The sequence below is a fragment of the Mesocricetus auratus genome, unplaced genomic scaffold (genome assembly GCF_017639785.1).
Source record: "Mesocricetus auratus isolate SY011 unplaced genomic scaffold, BCM_Maur_2.0 Super-Scaffold_100018, whole genome shotgun sequence".
In the NCBI taxonomy this organism is placed as follows: Eukaryota; Metazoa; Chordata; class Mammalia; order Rodentia; family Cricetidae; genus Mesocricetus; species Mesocricetus auratus.
Genome location: NW_024429199.1, coordinates 31,881,717 through 31,901,766, shown reverse-complemented (window position 1 = coordinate 31,901,766; position 20,050 = coordinate 31,881,717). Strand labels below are relative to the sequence as shown.

The 20,050-nt window shown below is 38.2% G+C and overlaps 1 protein-coding gene across 1 annotated transcript in view; it reads right to left on the bottom strand.

The window, feature by feature from the left end:
- Pex3 (peroxisomal biogenesis factor 3) overlaps nt 1–19,954 on the bottom strand; it is a 28,350-nt gene extending 8,396 nt beyond the window's left edge. Inside the window, exons 1-8 of the mRNA XM_005065860.4 lie at nt 19,817–19,954; nt 14,088–14,219; nt 9,620–9,701; nt 4,793–4,836; nt 3,402–3,526; nt 3,097–3,163; nt 2,961–3,015; nt 2,078–2,246 (exon numbers count right to left, since the gene is read on the bottom strand). Of these exons, the coding sequence (XP_005065917.1) occupies nt 2,078–2,246; nt 2,961–3,015; nt 3,097–3,163; nt 3,402–3,526; nt 4,793–4,836; nt 9,620–9,701; nt 14,088–14,219; nt 19,817–19,889 (747 nt within the window). The 5' untranslated portion in view covers nt 19,890–19,954. The remainder of the gene's footprint in view (nt 1–2,077; nt 2,247–2,960; nt 3,016–3,096; nt 3,164–3,401; nt 3,527–4,792; nt 4,837–9,619; nt 9,702–14,087; nt 14,220–19,816) is intronic.
- Between the last annotated feature and the right edge of the window lie 96 nt (nt 19,955–20,050).

Below are 20,050 nucleotides of genomic sequence, written 5' to 3'. Positions count from 1 at the left end.
TGCATTCACCTACACAGTTACATGGATGTGCCACACAGCTCACTACACAGACACAACGCAGACCAACACACACCAAACAAAAAGTCTTTCTTTTCTTGCACTATTGAGAAACTGTATTAGTGTGTGTGGAGTTTTCCTCCCTGCCTCTCTTCTATGTAAACTATGTGAGGCTCTGTGTGTCCCTTTTATCTACAGTTGCATGCTTCAATCCAATTCAGTATGACTTGGGTCATCGTTCCTCTCTCCGTCCATTCCTTCACATCAGTTTTACTCTGTTTCACTGTTGAATTCTAGTATTTCATGCTTCAATTCAATTCAGTATGACTTGGGTCATCATTCCTCTCTCCATTCCTTCACATCAGTTTTACTCTGTTTCACTGTTGAATTCTAATATTTGGAAATAGTTTTGTGAGTTTAGACTGTTAAAATTCTCTTGCTGAATTTCAGTGAGATCCTATTTTATGACAACTTGCTGATTTCTTTCATTAATATCTCTTCTGTTTGAGATGGGGTCTCTCTATGTTGCCCAATCTGGCCTGGAACTTGGGATACCCTGAAATAAATGATCCTCTTGCCTCAACCTCCTAAGTGTACCATCATGACTGGCATTTTCATTAATTCTGTCTCGCCTGTCCTCATTGCTCAATTTAGTTTTAATCTTTCAACTCTTAAGATTCCCTTTATGGATTACAACTTTTCTCTCATTTCCTTCCTTCCTTCCTTCCTTCCACCCTTTTTTTCTTTTTCTTTCTTGCCTAATCTTGAATCTAGTGTCTTCAGCACCCAAACAGATCATCATTTGAGTCCCTGGGGAAAAGAAAACTCTCAGGCAATGAAAATGAACATTTTAGTCTACAGGGCCTCCCTGCTAGAAAACAATCTACTCCAGGCTTCTTCAGCTGTATATGAGAGCTACTCTTTTTCAATGGCAGAGAAGGGACTCAGTTGAGGCTATAAATAATAATAATGTAAAAAAAATACCCCAATAATATAAAAATGGGTTATATAACCTGAATATACAACCAAAAACCTTTGGCATTTGTATTGTTCTTAATTAGTGTCTATAACACCTGTTCAGGACACACTAGTGAGTTAATTAACATCAGACCTGGCGTTCTAACAGGCTTTGTTTGCGTCTCAGTTGAATGGCTAGAGATTCTTTCAGGTTGTTGTTCCATAGCCATTATTCATTCTTTTAAAAACTATTTTAGTTTTAATCGTGTGTGTGTGTGTGTGTGTGTGTGTGTGTGTGTGTGTGTGTGTGTGTGTACATTCTCGTGTGTTCATGCTCATGTATGTGTAAGCTCAGGTGCCTGAGGAGGCCAGAAGAGAGAGCTGGAGTTCCAAGTGGTCATGAACTATCCACACTGAATTCAGATCTTTCACCAGATTGGTAAGCTCTCTTCACTGCAGAGTCATTTCTCTAGCCTCGACTACGTTTTTGCCTTCTTACTTTTTAAAGATTATAATTATGTCATTTCCCCTTTCTTTTGCTTCCTTCCAACTCCTCCCATGCACCCCTCCTGCCTCGTTCTCATTGAAATTCATGGTCTCTTTTTTTCTTTGTTGTTATGTAACTGCCTATGGGTGTGTATGACACACATATATGTCACAATAATTAAAACGAAGAGGTCACAAATTTAAGCAAATTTGAATGTAGTCCTAGTTTCATTAAAATTGAAATTTGTAAACTAAAGTGTAATCTTTTTATCTAGATACACAGACTTCATGATCTTGTCTCCAGTATGATCTTCCTCTGGGTTCTGTTGATCTTATATTAACATTGCTAGCCATACTAACAGAATTTGTCTCTTAAGTTCCCAAAGTGTAATGAACTTGTATTCTTTTTATTCAAAGCATATATATCATAGTGCTTAAAACCTAACTATGACTCAATAAAAATTACTAAATACTTAATAAGTACTACAATAAATTGTATTTATAGTTTTTCTAATCAATAAGGCTTTATTTAAATTGCTGAAATACAAGACTCAACACCTATATTTTAAGAAAGTAACAAATTTATAAAATATGGAATATGAGTTAGAAGATACAGAAATGGTTATGAATTAAGTACCTGAGCTGCTAATGGTGTTTCTTCATCTGGCATCATGTATTGGCACAGTGAAGACTTGGATACATCTTTATCAATCCAAGAAGGAGGCCTATGCTGCTCCACAAGAATTCTAATTTCTTTTAGTTTTTGCTCCAAGTCCAAAAGGGACAAAGAATGTTTAAGAGAAACACTAGAGTAGAGAAAAGAGAGTCAGGTAAATTGAAAGGACACAACACTCCTCATAGCACTCATTTCTTAATAAGCTGGTATCTGAAACCCTGTTCCACTTATTCAAACCTGAAGTTGCTGGACTGGAATGGACTGGGAAACTAGTCACTAGATAAGGGCCATTACTACAGAGCCACAGTAACCCTTTGCACAGATTTCACCGAAAGTCCTGTCACACTTATAGATTTTTCTTAATCTCATAAGTCACTCTAATTCATTTGGAAATCAATTAGTGATGATAGAATCTAAACAATATCCCTCAGTATGAAAAGGCTGACACTGATAAAGTAGAACTGTAACAAATCCATAGGACTGGTGCCTGTATCAGATTGCAAAGATTCACAAAGTGGCCAGGTCACCCAATTCACTAGGACATTCCTATCTTCCACCCCCTTCACTCTGCAGGACTGAGGAGTGAATGTAAGGCCTCAAGCATGCCTGCAAAGCCAATGCTCTCACAAGTCCACCCAGCCCCTACTTTTTTTTTTATTTTAAATTTGGAGACAGAGGCCACTAAGTTGTCGAGGCGGGCCTTCAACTCGCTCTGCCAGCTAAGCCTTGAACATGGGGTCCTCCCCCTGAGGAAATGGGATGACAGAACTGTGCTACCACAACCAGGTCTAACTCTCATTCACCAGAGTTAGGAGTCAGAAAAGGCAAAGAAGAAATGGCTTACCTTCCTAAAATCCTCTGCACAGCTTGCTTAATGACAGTGACCAACTCTGTCAGGCCTATTAAAGGAAAACCAGAGCATGTTCACTTAAAACCTCTCTCAACAGAATAAGCACACATGCTGCGGACTGGAATCTTACCGTCTCCGAGGAGGTGTTGAATACTTGACAAATACTGCTGTTGTACTTCCGGGGGAGCAAGAACTGTCTGTGTGGAATAGAAAGAAGACTTAAATGAGCTAAGCTTCAAAGGAAAAATGTCTTTGATGTGCCAAAAAGTCTACTCTCCCAAGACAACAATCATAGTGCTACAAATTCAGTCAGGAAATAGAAAAGTCTGTTCCTCAGAGGTGGATTACCGGTTGAAACTGTACTCAGAGTAAGTCATATTCAGTTACCCTTTGAACAAAGACATTGCAGTGTACTATAGAGTCTGTTAAACTTACAGTGCCATTTTTGCCAACTGTTGCATTATCCAGGTAAATATATCCACCAATTATGTTTAACTGGACTCGCAAAAGAACGACCAGCATACACGTGCTGTACACAGCTACAATACTTCTTGTGAAACCTTCAGGGAGAAAAGAAACCCTTTGGCATTGTTTTAGTCACAAAACATTAATGTTTTACTAAAACACCAATGAACATATAAAATCATGACCTATCCCTATGACTACTTTTAATAAGCTGATTTTAGCAAGTACATTTTAAATAGATCAAGCACAAAAATATATCAATTTAAAATACTTTATCTCTTTATAACCTGTTTAGAATAAGTTATGTCTTCTCTCCCTCCCCTTTTCCCCAGTCTTTTTTGTTTTTAAGCAGGACCCTGTTATGCCTCAGCTTCCTAAGTGCTAAGATTTCAGGCCGGTGTCATTATGCTTGCCTAGGTATGCTTCCTAGTGTTCATGAGGCCCTGGGCCCATCTCAAGCATAGGTGTGGGGATGGGGTAAGGCCAAGTCAGACCAGACTAAGCTGTGTCTGCAGAACTCAGATGTCCACAGAGCTGGCTTAGAGTACAAGAGGGCTGCGCACGGAAGACTCCTGCTTTCAGTGTCAGGGAAAGGAAAAGAAGCCCAGCAGAGAACTGGAGGAGGTGGAGACGACAGGGAAACAGGAAGACTCCACCTCCTAGCATCACAACACAGTGCTCAGGGCAGAGAAGGGAGCACAGGTGTCCACTGTGCTAAGTGCCGCAGGTCAAAAACGCCCTGGTGGATTCAGAAACACAGAGATTACTTCAGATGCCCATGAGGACTGCTTGGGTAGAGACAAGAGCAGAAATTAGGGTGTGGTATCAAACATCAAAGAGCGAGTACGAGTGAAGGAATGAAGAAAGAGAATGTGGAAATAGCTGCTCAGAGGGCATGTGAGAAAGGGCAGCAGCTGAAAGGAAATACAGGACACTCAAGAAGTTTCACTGTCTTTCATAGCATCATTCAGTAGATATGCTAGCTGAAACAAGAGATGTGAAAGCTGGTATGAAGGCGTGATGCATATACACACGTCCAAGGAGTGTTGTTGGATTCAAATTTTTATCACTAATGAAATCTTGCATATAATAGCAAAGTAAAGTTGCTACTTAGGTTGGGTAAAAATTTCTTTTAAAATACAATGTTAAAAATATAATACCTAACATAAGCACATTAATATCACCATCACCCAGTAAGTATTGTCTAAAAACAGACATTGATCTCCTTGCTTTATGAGTATTTATATTTAAATTTGACTATTCAATGAGGTAGGAAAAGAGTCACGGACATACTATGGTGTAAAAAGTTCCTGTTATAAATATCTTAAGGGTGTGCTGCTACACAGAATATGCAGACTTACTTATTATCTTTAGGTCCTCCCATATTTCCAGCTTGTTTGAAGGCCTAAGGAAAAGATCAGAAAATATGAAAATAACTATCTATATAAGCAAATGTAACTTTTAATTACATAGAGCTATATTCCCTTTCAAAGAGTAAAATAACACACAAATACTGAAAAGCAAAGCACACAAGAGAGCAAAAAAGTGTGACTGTTTTAAGCAATGCTAACAACCACGTTACCAGCGTACACTCTTCCAGTCCTTTTCCTCTTCCCGATCATGTCAACAGACATACTAAAACAGTAAAGAAGCCAGGAAAGTTTCTTCCCTCTGCTCGTTATCTTACATACAAGTAGCTCCTGTGACCATTCAAAGGTGATACGGGTTTGTTGTTTTGCAGCATGATTATAGGCACACAAATTGACACACATATTTGATGCACAACAAACTGAAGTTATTTTCTCCCTTGCTGTTCAAATTACCACTGGAAGGCTACTTAGGTCAGCTTCTAAATCTTTTTGCACAACTTATTACTCTTTAATTTTTAAAAAGGAGAGCGGTTCTGAGTTGATCCTGTTCTAAGCTTGCTGTAGATCTGAAACTATCCATTTCTTTAATAAGAGTCCTGGCTCCTGGGGCTGGGAAACATTAGAGACTACATGGCTTCTGGATGATTAAGGATGCCCGCTCCTTCTGGTCAGGTATTATTTCTCACCATTTTCAGTGTGCTAAGCTGGTACTATGGTTTGGCTTACCGTCATCTCAGAGGATTGTACAGGAAAGGCTTGGTAATCAGGCTGACATAACTGGGAGGCAGGGGAACCTTTAAGACTTGGAGGCTACAGGGAGGTTCTGTGTCATTAAAGACATGCCTACCAGGGGATTTGGAGACCGAGGTCCATCTAGTATTCTTGGCCATTAGGTGGCAGCTTGCTCTACCTTGCCTGGCCCACAATTGCCATCAGAGAGACAACCAGTGCAGCAGACCTGCCTGATCTGGACTGGAGCTTTCAAAATCACAAACCAAAACCATTCCTTTGTAGGAATTTTATTATAAGGAAAAACCAACTAATATGCTGTTAGGTATGTATACATTATTTATATGTACACATTTAAATATAAATTATATCACAAGTTCATACTGATAGTTTAATTCAAAGCCAATTTTATAGGATTTTAGTTTAATTTTGTTGATCTTATACATGCATTTTATTTGGCCACACTAGAAATCAGTGAAAATAACATAGTTATTAATCTGCTTCACCTCTCAGTTCAAGAATTATAGTCTTAAAATAGTACTGCAATATTCAAGTTCTAGGGAACAGGAGTACTTATTCCACTAAGGATATTTAATAATTGCATAAATACTTTCAGGGTCATAAAGCCAAATTGATACAACCTTGTATGTTGACTATCATGCTTCTTTCCCTATTCATAGATGAGGTAAACATGCTTTCCTCTTCTATTGTATTGCTTTATATATACATGCCTGTATTATTCAATGTATTTAAAACTGCTCCTTAAATAAATGTAGGCATATAGACATACTACATAATTTTTAATTTTCATAAGAATAAGATAGCAACGTATCCAGAGTAGTCCATAGTAGCACAAAGACATACTTGTTTAAAAACATATTTATGGGCCAGTAAAATGGTTCAGGGGGTATTAGGCACCTGTTGCCAAGTTTGAAGATCTTGAATTCATTTCCAGGAGCAATCAATACAGGCAAAGGAGAGAACCAACTCCTGCACATTATCTTGTTACTTTCACACACAAAACAAATAAATACAAAGTGATAAAAATAATAAAAAGCATTTCAACTGCAGTGTAGCACTGGGGCATGTGAACACAGATATAATGCAATGCACCTGTGTCAAAGGACAAGTATTTTTACTATTTTCAATTTGTCATAAATACTTTTATAAAGTGTAACAAATACTATTTACTAGTACAAAAAGATACAAAACGCAGGCCAATAATCCTTATTATATCTGGGCATAAATTTGTATTTCAATAAGAAATTGAGTTATGGCCGGGCGTTGGTGGCACATGCCTTTAATCCCAGCACTCGGGAGGCAGAGGCAGGCGGATCTCTGTATGTTCGAGACCAGCCTGGACTACCAAGGGAGTTCCAGGACAGCCTCTAAAAGCCACAGAGAAACCCTGTCTCAAAAAAATTTTTTTTGAGTTATGGAGCTGGAAAGATGGCTAAAAGGTTCAGAGAAAATACTACTGTTCTAGAGGACCCAAGTTTGGGTCTTGGTACCCTTACTAGGTGACTCACAATTGCCTGTAACCCCAGAGGCATCTGATGTCTCCACTTCCAGGCTTCCAGGGGTGTGTGTGTGTGTGTGCGTGCGTGTGTGTGTGTATGTGTGTGTGTTTGTGTGTATAATAAATCTTAAAAATTTAGTTATTGTTACAATTAAAGCTGTGCCAGTATTACAAGACAGGAAGTACTTACTAGCAGCAATCTGTAAAAGGACAAATTAGAGTGTGGGAACTGAATCTATACTTGTAAACCACATTTCATTTGGGGAAATCTGGTGTGTGAGAACAGAGTGAGCAAACCAGGAAGGGCCTGAGTATTGGCAATCATCCTAAGATGGCACCTGCAGTTTTAAACTGTAGCACAATGGCAGAAGCCTTGCCTATCCTGGTTCAGATCCCAAGTTCACAACACAAACAAAATAAAATGTAAATACACGTAATAATCTTTTAAAAAAATTCTGACTTCAAACCATATAGGATAGGGAAAGTACTTTCTATGTAGAGTCTGTTCAAGGGACGCTTCAACTTGGCTTTTTAGTGTTACTAAAATATCTACCTAAAGCTGACCGATGCTTGCTACAGTATGCTGCTGCTTGTGAGGAGGGCGTGTAAGAGTCTCTGCCAGTGGTGGTTCTTTATTGCTACTATGCACCTGCAGAAACAAGGCTATCAGATCATTTGTTTATCCCTTATCAGTTATGAACAAACTAATTTAAAAAGAAAGCCAACTTGCTTGGCAGGTTTATAGGATACCAGAGTTGACGGAACTCTAATAAGTTGTAGATCTTGTTAGTTCTTTTTATACAAATGCTTTTAAAAGTGGACATCTACCAATTACAAAATAGTAAATACAATGCAAAAGAAAAGGCAAAAAGTAACATTAAGGTTTATAAATGTAAGAGTGAGAAGAACCACAGCTCATCTTAAACTCTACAATGTAGGAAATTCTTTTACTTGCATATCGAGTCAAGTTTTTCATATTATCTTACAAAGTCAAAGAGGGCTGGAAATGTAGCTCAGTGGCAGTATTTGCCTCATATAGGTGAGGCTGTGGGTCCAGTCCCCACTATTATAAAAGAAACGACAAAACGAAATTGTTAAGTTTGCTGTTCAACCTGTCTGTTAAGTTTCTGTTTGCAAAGTGCAGATGATAACATCTGCCCCACAGACCCACTGAGAACTGCACGAGAGCACGCATGTGTGGAAGGCACCTAGCACCAGAGCTGCCTCAGACTCTGGAAATGGTACTTCTCCCTCGCACCCCCTCCCAGGCTACATGGGAGCTCATTATAGCCAAGCAGATAGTTCAGTCCACTTTTCTGAGATTTACTTGGTTTGGGGTGTAATTCAGTGGTGAGCATGTACTTAACATGTATGGGTTGCTGGGTCTGGTTCCTCGTCCGTGTCTCTCTCCTCTTCTCTCTCCCTCCTCTGTCTCTCCCTTTCCAGCCACAAAATTTACTTAGTGAAACCACCACTGCCCATATTTTGCTCATCCAGAGAAGCAGGCATTTGTTTTTCAGAAGTCTCCTCAAACTAACACAGAATCACACTAACTTCTAGTGCCTGTGTAAATAACTCAAGCCACACACTAGATCATATATGTGGGTAGTGCTTTCTGAACTGCCATAATAATTTGTCAGCATTACACACTCATGTTATATTTGTATGTCATTTTGTTATTTATAAATTTATATGCCTTATATAAAACAATCTACTACATTGCTAACACCATGAGAAACACAATATTGAGCATAATTTTATCAGCTTTACATTTCTTGTGCAGGAATATATTCTACAAACCCTTGTGGTGATATATTGTTTCTGATTTAATAAAGTCACAGGAGATCAAAATGCAAAGCTAGCCACAGGTATAGAGCCAGGCAGGCAATGGTGATACACACCTTTAATTCTACCAGCCACGTTAGTTATTTATAGAAGCTGGGCAGTGGTGGCACACACCTTTAATCCCAGGACTCAGGAGACAAAAGTAGGTAGATCTCTGTGAGTTCAAGGTCACCCAGGGCTACATTAGAGTGGATCATTCTAAAAGAGAAACAGCTCACACAAATGTAATCTCAGCACTTGGGATCCCAGGCCTTCTTTAATCCCAGTTCTAGAGAGGTATATACGATAGCAGCAGGACATTCGGTATTCAGTCTCAGACTTATTCTCAGACCATGCTGAAGACAGAACAGCCCTTCAGACTAAGGTGGAGAGACGAGCTCGTAGTCAGCTGCTTTGCTTCTTTAATCTTCACCTTGAACCCCAATACCTGTCTCTGGGTTTTGTTATTCATGCTACAAACAATAAGTAAACTGCTGAATAATATAAAAATGATATAAAATATTCATATAAAGGCAATATATATTGCCCATATAATTTGTATAATGAGGTAAAGTTTAAATAAAGGGAAATATTGATTAAGTGATATATGCATTTACTTTTTAAAACTGAGCCTATATAAACTTTAATTAAAAAAATAAAGAAACAAGGACTTATTAAAAGTATTTAGTTCATTCTATAAACTTTGCCAGCATTCTAAAAAGCCAAAGAACTTAACTTAGTTTTACCTGTTTTTCAACAAAGCTGTTAGACTCTCAGAATTGAGTTGCTGCATTAAGGCCTCTCTTAGTGTTGGCAGCATGGACAATACTGTAACACAGAAAATAAGACACTGACAAATGACATGAAAACACTTATTGAGTTAGTTATATGTTTTAGACTATATGATAGTAGCAACTAGCAAGAATTGGGAGAAACTGTCCAGGCTAGAGAATTCCAATTAATTATATAAACCCATTACATGCTTTTACTTACATTACCACAACAACCTTTTATTATAATCAGAGCAATATAAACAAGAACACGCAGAAGACAGGAAAGAGAGAATTTTCCCAGTTGTTAACAGTGGGATGTCTGGATGATGGCCTATGGATAGTTCCTTTTCCTTTTTTTTTATATACTCTAAATTTTTCAGTGTAAGTTTATTTCTGGTATAATGAAAATGACCAAAGCTAGTATTTTTATATTCATATCTTTTGCTTCAAATTTATAATTCTAGAAAAATATTACTTATTAACTACAATAAGACTATTTTTATTATAATATACACAAAGGTGCATTCATCTTATACTGAGTGAGTTTTGCTAGTGGTTGTAGCATTGTCTATCACTCCCAGGAATAACATGCAAACAAAAGGAGATACAGGACTCTGTGGGGAAGGGTGCACAAGAGTCATAGGAACTACTCTGTACCTCTACATGTGGCAGAAGAAATGCACACATAGAAACTTGAGTATACTATTTCTCTTTTTTGATGAGACAAGAAAATCCATACTTACATAGGAAATCTCAGGCTCTGTACTGCTTGCTTGCACACTCTATAGTTTTAGTAAATGTCCTCACTCTGCATGCTTATATCTTCTTCTATTGCTGAGATCAGTAGCTAAAGAAGTTGCTCAGAATCTGATATGTTGGCTCTGTGTATGTGGAATATATGTCTTGTCTAAACAGCTAGCCCCCTGTATTTGTAGACTTTGCACCTATAAATTCAAACAATTACAGATCAAAATATTCAAAAACTACATCCATACTGAACATGTACCTATTTTTGTCTTGTTATTATTCCCTAAATAGTAACTACCACTTATATTTTATTACATAATGAAAGTCCTCTAAAAATGACTCCAAGCATATGGAAGGGTGACTAAAGGTTATTGAAAATACTATGTTACTTAGTAACAGCCGAACATATTCAGATTTTTGGAACCAATTCTTCCTGTCACTAAGGGAAAAAAAATTACCTTACAGAGAAAAAAAGACAAGGCTCTAATCCCACATTCAGAAAATGAAGTTGGTGGGAACTAGTTTAAAGATTGTGGCTATAACAAGCTAGTTTGAAGAATATCTTTGAAAATTCTATTCTCTAGCCAGCTGTATGAACACTGGAGAAATAATGTTTCTGTATCTTCAGTCATATGCTCTCCACAAAATTTTTAGAAATTAATTTATCTCACGTGTATATGTGTGTGCCTGATTGTACGCCTGTGCATCATGTGTGTGCAGGAGGCAGTGGAGGTCAAGGGAGCATTGGATGCCCTGGAGCTGGAGTTACAGGTGATTGTGAACCACCGTGTGAGTGTTGGGAAACAAACCCAAGTCCTCTGTAAGTGTAGTAAGTGCTCCTAACTACTGAGCCATCTTCCCACCATGCTAAATGTTTCCAATCCAGACACAAATCACAGAAAGACCTGTAGGCTTGAATCTGTGTGGAATGAGCAAATGATTTACTTTCTGTACCTCAGTCTTCTCCTCTGTAAACTGAAGGTAACAAAGGACCTAGCTTATAGAACTGCTGTGGGGATTAGGACATTTAGAAAAGTACTACTTAGGTTATGGAAATAGCCTTAGTTACTGTCACCATTCTTTTTGTGGCCCTAATGACATAATCTAGTCACCTTCTTAACATGTAAGAGGCAGAAATGGACTTGTATTCTGACCTTTATTACTATAGCTAAGAATAGGTATTTCTAGAAGTCACAGTGTACTATTTGTTCATTACAAATTTATGTTCCATTATAATTTTCAATCTTTATTCAATATTCTGGATCATTCTGTATCTGTAAAATTGACTTATCATACAAAAAAATCATCTATCACAGTCCAAAAAACAGAGTATTTTGTAGTCTGAAACTTTATTAGTGACGTCAGCTATACAACACATAAGCAAGCATCACGTCATGTGTAAGTTTAAACTCATAAAGACAATAAAGGCAAAGGACAAAACATAAGCATTCCATTATCTTATGACACTCAAGGCAAAGTTAATCTTCCATGTATGCAACTAAAGTCCTTAGTGCCTCTGTATATTCAACAAAGATTTCTATGATAGAAATTTAATCATGTTACTGATAGCCCCCCTTGTAAATAAATATCAACAAGCCTATATATTAACTACTGGTGTTCATGGTATGCTATTTTTAATTGCCTGTAGTCTGCTGTTGGCTGAGGGTTATGAAGGTCATGGGCATGTGCTAGCTACATCTTCTAAGAGCAGCAGAATTAACCAGCTGATTCATTACTATGTTTGCATTGTTACTAGCCAGTGAGTACTAAGATGGGGACTCCTATACCAGGGACTAGGACTTGTAGGTTTCTGTTAACTTGTCAAGCTTTCTTAAAACTATGGCGAGTAGTTTCAGACTTTTTGTTTTAGACTTGGTCTCACTATAGCTGTCCTGGAACATGGCAAAAAAAGACCAGGCCTCTTCCCCCTGGGATTTTAATATTGGGATTAAAAAGTGCACCACCATGTCTGGCTCAGGCTCTGCTTACCTCAACTCCTTTCTTTCCCAAGTGTCAGATATTCCTTAACTATTCCTGTTGCCTCTCTATTATTTTTTGTAAGGCATTTCCCCAAGATGTTGCTCAACATTAAATTTGATTCTGGGAGGCTCAATCTGACAGAGGATCAAGTATTTTGAGATCCAAAGAGTGACCTTTTACCTTTTTATAAAACCTTGTATAATAATCTCAAACAGACTCAATATATTCTCTAAAATCTCACTGAAATGTCCTTAGTGGCAACAGCAAGTTCAATGCGATTTTTGAGCTCATAATTTCCTAAGGGTTCCTGTGCCTCACAAACCATTTTTCTTTTTAAAGCAGGGACTTCCTATATGACCTTGGCTGGCCTAGACCTTGCTATGTAGACCAGGCTGTCCTCAAACTTGAAACAATCTTCCTGCCTCTGTATCCCAAGTGCTGGATGTGGATCAAATTCAGAGTTTCATGCATGCTAGGCATGACTTTCACCAACTGAGATACATACCTGGTCGCTCATAAACCAGTTCTGAAGTAAGTTTTATAGGAAAGAACTGATGTTTAGGTTAGCTCAATGAAAACAGGTAATAGAAATCAAACTAGAAACTAGATCAGCTCTGTCTCTCCCTCGAGTCTCTGCCATCCTCAGGGTGCACGTGAGAGCTGTCATTACAGACAAGATTCTGACTAGGGTTTCACAGAATAGAAGCATATGGCTAAATATGATTACCTCCACATAAAACTCACTCTGGGCTGTGAACGATCTCACCTTTTGATCTTTCTTTTTCTGTAAAATGAGGCAAGTGAGCTATAATAAAGTGCTTTCAAATCTAGAGAAATTCTACATGTAAGCTGAACAAGAAGCACTTAGCTTTGTAAATTCTTTCTAAATTACTCTTGAAGGAAATGTCAGAGAAAAAGTGAGCTCTGAACAGTAAAAAGAATAGGGTTGACATATAACCAAGAAACTATTTTTCAAGACATTATACCAGTTTGAACCTAACTTCTTGCTCCCTCTAAATATGAGCAGGCTGGTTTTATTGTGGTATTTTCCCAGTAGGTCTCTGGTAGTTACATTATTACCATTAATTAAGTGATGGAGCAGACACTATTGTCTAATACTTGCATCCTGCAGTGTCCTGCTGCAGATGTAACAAACTTATGGCTTTGCTGTGGCTTCCAAGGCCATGTGGGCCAGGCCTGCTTATCTCTGCGGCTGTTTCCTAGCATCTATCCATTTCTCTCTCTCGCTCCACGCTGGTGCTGTTTCTCCACTGTCATAAGCGTGCTCTCACCTCGGGCACTGCTCTCTATTGTACTGCCAATGCCATCTGGTCAGAGGCCTGAGCCCCTGACCACACTCTCCAAAGGGGTGTCCACTCCTCACAGCTTTACTTCCCTTGCAGGATCCACCACGACCTAAGGTTATTCATTTGCTGCTTACCATCTTTTTACCAGAACACACCTAGAGGTCAAGGAATTTCACTTCATTTTCTACTTCCTCAGTGGCAGGCACTGCAAATATCTGCCGAAAGATAATTAGTACTTATACTGTTTTTAAAAATTCACTCTGAAATTATATGTTTCTGTTAATAGGAATATTTGGTAGATTTAGTATACTTTCTTTGTCTTTTCTATAACTTAGGGCCTGAAAATATGTGAATTAATGTAAATCAACAAACACTTTTACATTAAATACATACATCTTTCTGCTTACCTGTCATGTTGCAAGTCCTCTGGTTACTTTCAAAATGGTACTGTCGGCGAGCTTGGGCGATGTACTCTGCAGCTTCTCTCTCTTGTATTTCTCTAATTTTTTTCTGTCCATATTTTCCCAGGATATAGACTCCTAGAATCATTTTTAAAAAAGTAGTATATTAATTAGAGTACTAAAAATCCCAACCAATATTTTAAGCATTTTAAGTTATAAGGTTTACATTAAGGGCAATACGAGAATGACAGCTTCTAAAAAACCTTAACTAATGAATTGAAAAGGGAAAGGAGACTGCATATTTTACTCTTATTTATTTACATGTATACAATGTATTTCAATATGGCCAGCAACAAGTGATTGACACAAAAGCACAGAATTTATAAAAGTCTGGAACATATTTAATAGTTAACTGGAGGTATTCTAAATGTCCACCAACAGAGAATTATTTAAATAAATTATGATCTGTCCACATAATGGTATCTTATGTAGCTATTAAAAACCACATTGCTAAATAGTTAATGACTCAGGAAATATCTAACTTATACTATTAGGTGATAAAAGAACATCCAGGAAGTTTGTACTATAATGTGGATTTAACTTCTAAAGTAAAATAAACTGATAATTGTGATTTCCCACTTTTGTTTGCTTTTCTCTACTTTCCATATTTTCTTCAATGAACACATAACTTTAAAAATCTCTATAACAATTAAGATTTAAAGGAAGGAAAGACAGGTATATAGTCAGGAAGACATGTGTTTATCCATCCATTTGTTAGAAAAATCTGAGAAATAAAAGAATACAGCTGACATCATCTAAAAACTACTCAACCGTAAAGAGAGCAGGAGGACAGCATCATAACGCAGTATATGCATATGGCAGTGCCTTGCAGTCTTTAGCACACCCAAGCATAGATGACATAACACAAATGGTACACTTCTGTCTATATTCAGAATGAGCAGCCATCAGTTTCTTAACTGGGAATATGATGAACAACGCCCAGTATTAACATTTGGTCAAGATACACTATGGACAATATCACACACACACACACACACACACACACACACACACACACACACACACACAGACACACACTGTATTGAGACCACAGTCACTACTACCCCCATTACTCACTCTTATTTCCCTCCCACTACTGCTGATCCACATTTTTCCCAAGAAGTTCCCCAGTACCAGGTGGTTTGTTTTAATCAACCATCTCAGATCAGCATTACATAACAGAAGTAGATTTTTCATAGAATACATCAGTAAGTGTCCAAAACACTGGACCAGCTGAAACATTTTAGAATCATGTCTGTGAACATGAATGTGTAGCTCTAGCAAGGCGTTTCTCCTCAGGGATGGCTTAACCTGGAACCCAGAAAAGTCTTCTTCTGAGTCAAATGAGTTACAGCAACAATAGTTTTGCCTTTGTTGCGCACATGATTTTGTCATAGTGCGAAGGAAGAACAGAGTTCAATAAGCTTATAGAGCAGGCTGGGTTATTATCTCATCTTTATTTGCTAATAGCTGTTTGTGTGTGCCAGAACCTGATTTCATTATAAGCTGGCAGCAAGGGTAAAGGGGAGTAACCATTTCTCATTTATCTCCACTGTAAGTAGCTTACAGTATCTACCCAAAAGGGCCTTAAGACCCAAGTAGCTGGATTTGGTCTGTTTCTCACAACAAGGAACTGCCTAACAAACACATCCTTAATTATTTTCACTAAGACAGATGTTGTAGATGATCTAAGATGTTACACATCCTTAGATCGTTCCATAAAATCATGTGCTAAATAGGAATAGTATATGATTGTTGCTACAATGTGTGTAAATATATGCATTATAATTGCTTCAAGAGCAAACTGAAATTCATAAAAACTGCTCAACGATTGCCTTTTCTGTAACATCATAACAGTATAGCCACAATGCCATTAAAATAAGAGAGACATGGTAGCTCATGCCCAAAATTCCAGCTGAGGCAGGAGGAACACCATTTTGAGGGCAGCCTGGGATATACTGTGAGAATCTATTTCCCTTCTCTCCCCATTAAAATCACAAGAGAACAAAGAAACTGACTGACATTCAGACAAGTGACTGTCCAACAGGTAATTCCAGTGTAACTAATTCTGAATGCATTGTTTGTGGCTTACTGCCATATTACTGAAAGTTACATACACAGTGATCATTATCTCTCAAGCTACATTGTAAACTGAATTGTTGAGGTGATACTCTCTGCATAGATCATATTTTTTTCTGGAACAGTGGTAAATTTGTTATATGTATTTTCTTAGGGAGATGGCCTGTCCCTTTCATCATATTCTTCATAAAGTGTATTAAAAAATAAAACATTAGGAATTCTGCATTTACTTGGGAAGTACAGTATATTCTAGTTAAAGCTAAGAAGGGAAATGTTTGTTACAGGTTGAATTGTGTCCATTCCCCCCTTACGCCAGGTTAATAAATAGAAGGCCAAGCACCTAGAATGTGAGCTCAATACAAAGTGAGACCAGTGAGCCCCAAACCAACATAGCCAATATCCTGTTAAGAAAGTGAAATTTAGACAGATATGCGCTGATCTGAGAAGACAGTTGGAAGTTCCTGGAGCCTCTCCGTGGCTTTATGGTAGTCAGACCTCTGTTGCAGAAGGCTGTGTGAAAACAAGATGACCATCATGGGGCACAGCCTAGTACAGACCCATTACACGTGACAGAAGCACACTCTGCCAACAGCTTGAAGGTGGATTATTAACTTTCAAAATTGCAAGGTAAAATTCAGTTTCTTAAGGTACTTAGTTTGTAAGTTGGTCTTCATTGTGGAAGCCCCAGAAAAGTCACACATGAAATTGGCTTAAGTCCAAGACCAGTTGTTTTTCTTTCTTTCTTTTTTTCAGTTTTTACATGTTTTAATATATTTGTCTTTATCTCAAAAATACGTGCACTTTTTAATTTTTTTATTTATCTTTGAGAAGTTAGTTCTTTGAGGATTTCATACATGTACATAGTGATCTGTGTTCATCTCTGTGATCATCTTGAGTAAGAGCAGTTGCTATGTCTGTCTCAACATTCTCGAAACTCTGAACCTGACTTGAAACTTAGCAGATATGCAATGAAAATTTGTTTTCTCCTTTTTAAAATTTAAATTAGAAACAAGCTTCTTTTACATGTCAATCCCAGGTCCCTCTCCCTCCCCTCCATCCCTGTCCCCCACCAACCCTCTATCCCATCCCCTTTCTACTCCCAGGGAGGGTGAGGCCTTTCATGGGGGAATCTTCAAAGTCTGTCACATCATTTGGAGCAGGTCCTAGACCCTCCCTCATGTGTCTGGACTGAGAGAGCATCCCTCTATGTGGAATGGGATCTCAAAGTCCATTTAGTGTACTAGGGATAAATACTGATCCACTATTCCTAGTCAAGGTCTAGTTCACTTAGGATCCCATATACAAATTCATAAATTGACTTTTTCAGATTTCTCTAAGAAATATTAAGGAAAGAAAAAAATATCATTAGCTAAGATATAATACTCAGGATTGTATATACTTCCCTGGCAGCCTGACTCAGGGCTAGAAAACAGCATGTGAGGCGACCGGGTGACTTACTCTCGCTGTGGATACATCTTCTTCGTGTGTAAAATCAAATAGTTTCAAATTTTCTCTATAACTATAGCCTTCTTTATTAGCAATGAAAATATGTACTAAATAACAAAAAATAAGTGAAAACGTTTTGACATTTCCTTTCATGGCTAGTTAAGCAAAATACCGTCTAGTCTTTGCATAAATAGTTTGTTTTAAACACCACCTCTTAGTCTTGTCTTCCTGGATAAAAATTTCTATAGCAGAATTCTTTTCTTTTTCTTCTTCTTTTTTTCATACAGGGTTTCTCTGTGTAGCCCTGGCTGTCCTGGAACTCACTCTGAACCTTACTACCTCTAGAAGTATAACCAATTAGTAAATAGTTCTTAAACTGAAATGTAAGATAGGAATTTCCATATGACACAGAAAAAAGATGAACTCTTTACAAATCAAAATTAGATATCTTCAACTGTTACAAAACTGCAGGGTTTCTATTATGTCTCTGATCCTTTTTTTTTTTTTTAAACTATGAAGCTCTGGCAGTTCTGGAACTCAACTATGTAGAGAAGGCCTCCAAATCAAGAGTTCTACCCACCTCTGCCTCCAAGTGCTGGAATTAAAGGCAGATGGCACAACACCCAGCTTTTTCCTTCCTCTTAATCTGCAATTATAAAGTTCTCAATAGAGTTCCAAAGGAAAATCTATTACTATATCATACATTCTTTAATTTCTCCTGTGATTATTCCTAATCTGCTATTAGGTGTTCCATAAACCATAAGGGATAGGATCTCCCCTCTGAAATTGTGAGAGTCGATTATATTTCCTTTGGTAGGGCAAACAATAATTTCTATTAATATGTCTTCTACAACACACACATCTTTATCTTTTACATATGGATTCTGTAGTATTTAAATACACCTTAGATATTAGAGGCTGAAGGTAACAGAAAACACATCTTACATATAAAGTATTTCTCAAAGGTGATTATCAGTCATTATCCAATTGGGCTACCCTTCAGATATATTCAGAACATGATATTGCCTATTCAGTGACCTACTATTTTAGGATAAGAGGAGAGTGATGATATTTCTTCTTCTTTTTCTTTTCTTTTGTTTTTTTTTTTTTCAAGACAGGGTTTCTCGTATTGCTTTGGAGGTTGTCCTGGAATTCACTCTATAAACTAGGCTGGCCTCACTCACAGAGATCCACCTGCCTCTGCCTCCCAAGTGCTGGGATTAAAAGCGTGAGCCACCAACTCCTGTCGAGTGATATTTCTTAAAACTCAAGGTTTAAAAAAAATGTAAAATTTCCAGGTTTCTTTTTGTGTGTTTCAAAAGACTTTCTTTCTATTCCCTTCTTAAATCCCAGAATTATGAATTGAATGTTTTACAAAGACAAAGTGTTTAAAGTGGTGTGTGTGTGTGTGTGTGTCCGCGCATTGCTTGGGATCCAATGCAGTCAGCCTAAGCAAGCACTCTACCACAAGTCTACAAGTCCACCATCAAGATTTTTACCCTATGTGTTTCTAACTCTCCTGTCAGTCAGTGAACACAACTATATTAGCAAAATGGGCAATGACCACAACCTTTGACAATCTTGACAACACTAAAGAACAACCCAGTCCTAAGCATGTTGTTGGTGCATAATTTGTATTTTAGAATTGGGATAATTGAAAATACTCATCTTTCCCCAATTTATCTAGTTATCTTAGAGCAACATGTTACAGCTATTTTCAAGTTAACTTTAACCACCACTCCAAAGTGTAGACTTAAGCTAATTGCCCTAGCACATTTCGAAACTCCTGTGAAAGGTTGAAAGTCAGAGTACTGGAGCTGCCAACAAGAATGAAGAAATCTAACAGGAAAGCAACAGAAGAGAACTAGAGAGCAAATGTACCTATACAAGAACAGTGATTTGAAAAGAAACTTCATTGGGGGTAGGTTCCCGAGGTCCCGTAAGAGGAAGTGGGGGGACAGAATGAGGGGCAAAGGGCACGGAGAGAGCAGATAAAAGAGCCTCAGAGGTTCTCCTCTGACGGTTGAGCCCATCTCCTCTACATACCCCTTACTAGGATCAGTGAGTGGGCCCTGCCCTGCCTGTTTTACAAGTCACCTCTGTCACTCCTTTCTGCCAACCGTCCCCTTCCAAAGCACGTTGTCACTCACCTCCAAGAACTGTGCCCAGGAAGATGCATTTCTTTTTGTGACGTTTCAGAAAATTCCACATTGATCTCAGCATCTTCAGACCCTGGGTGTGTGGGTTGCCTAGGGGAGAGGGGCTGGCTCACCAGGACACCGTGGCTTCGTCCACCCGGGCCGGACCTCCGGCAGGAGCGTAGCGGCGGGGCTCGGTGCTCTTCGGGAACCACAAACGCTTCTTGGCACACAGGTTGTCGCCGG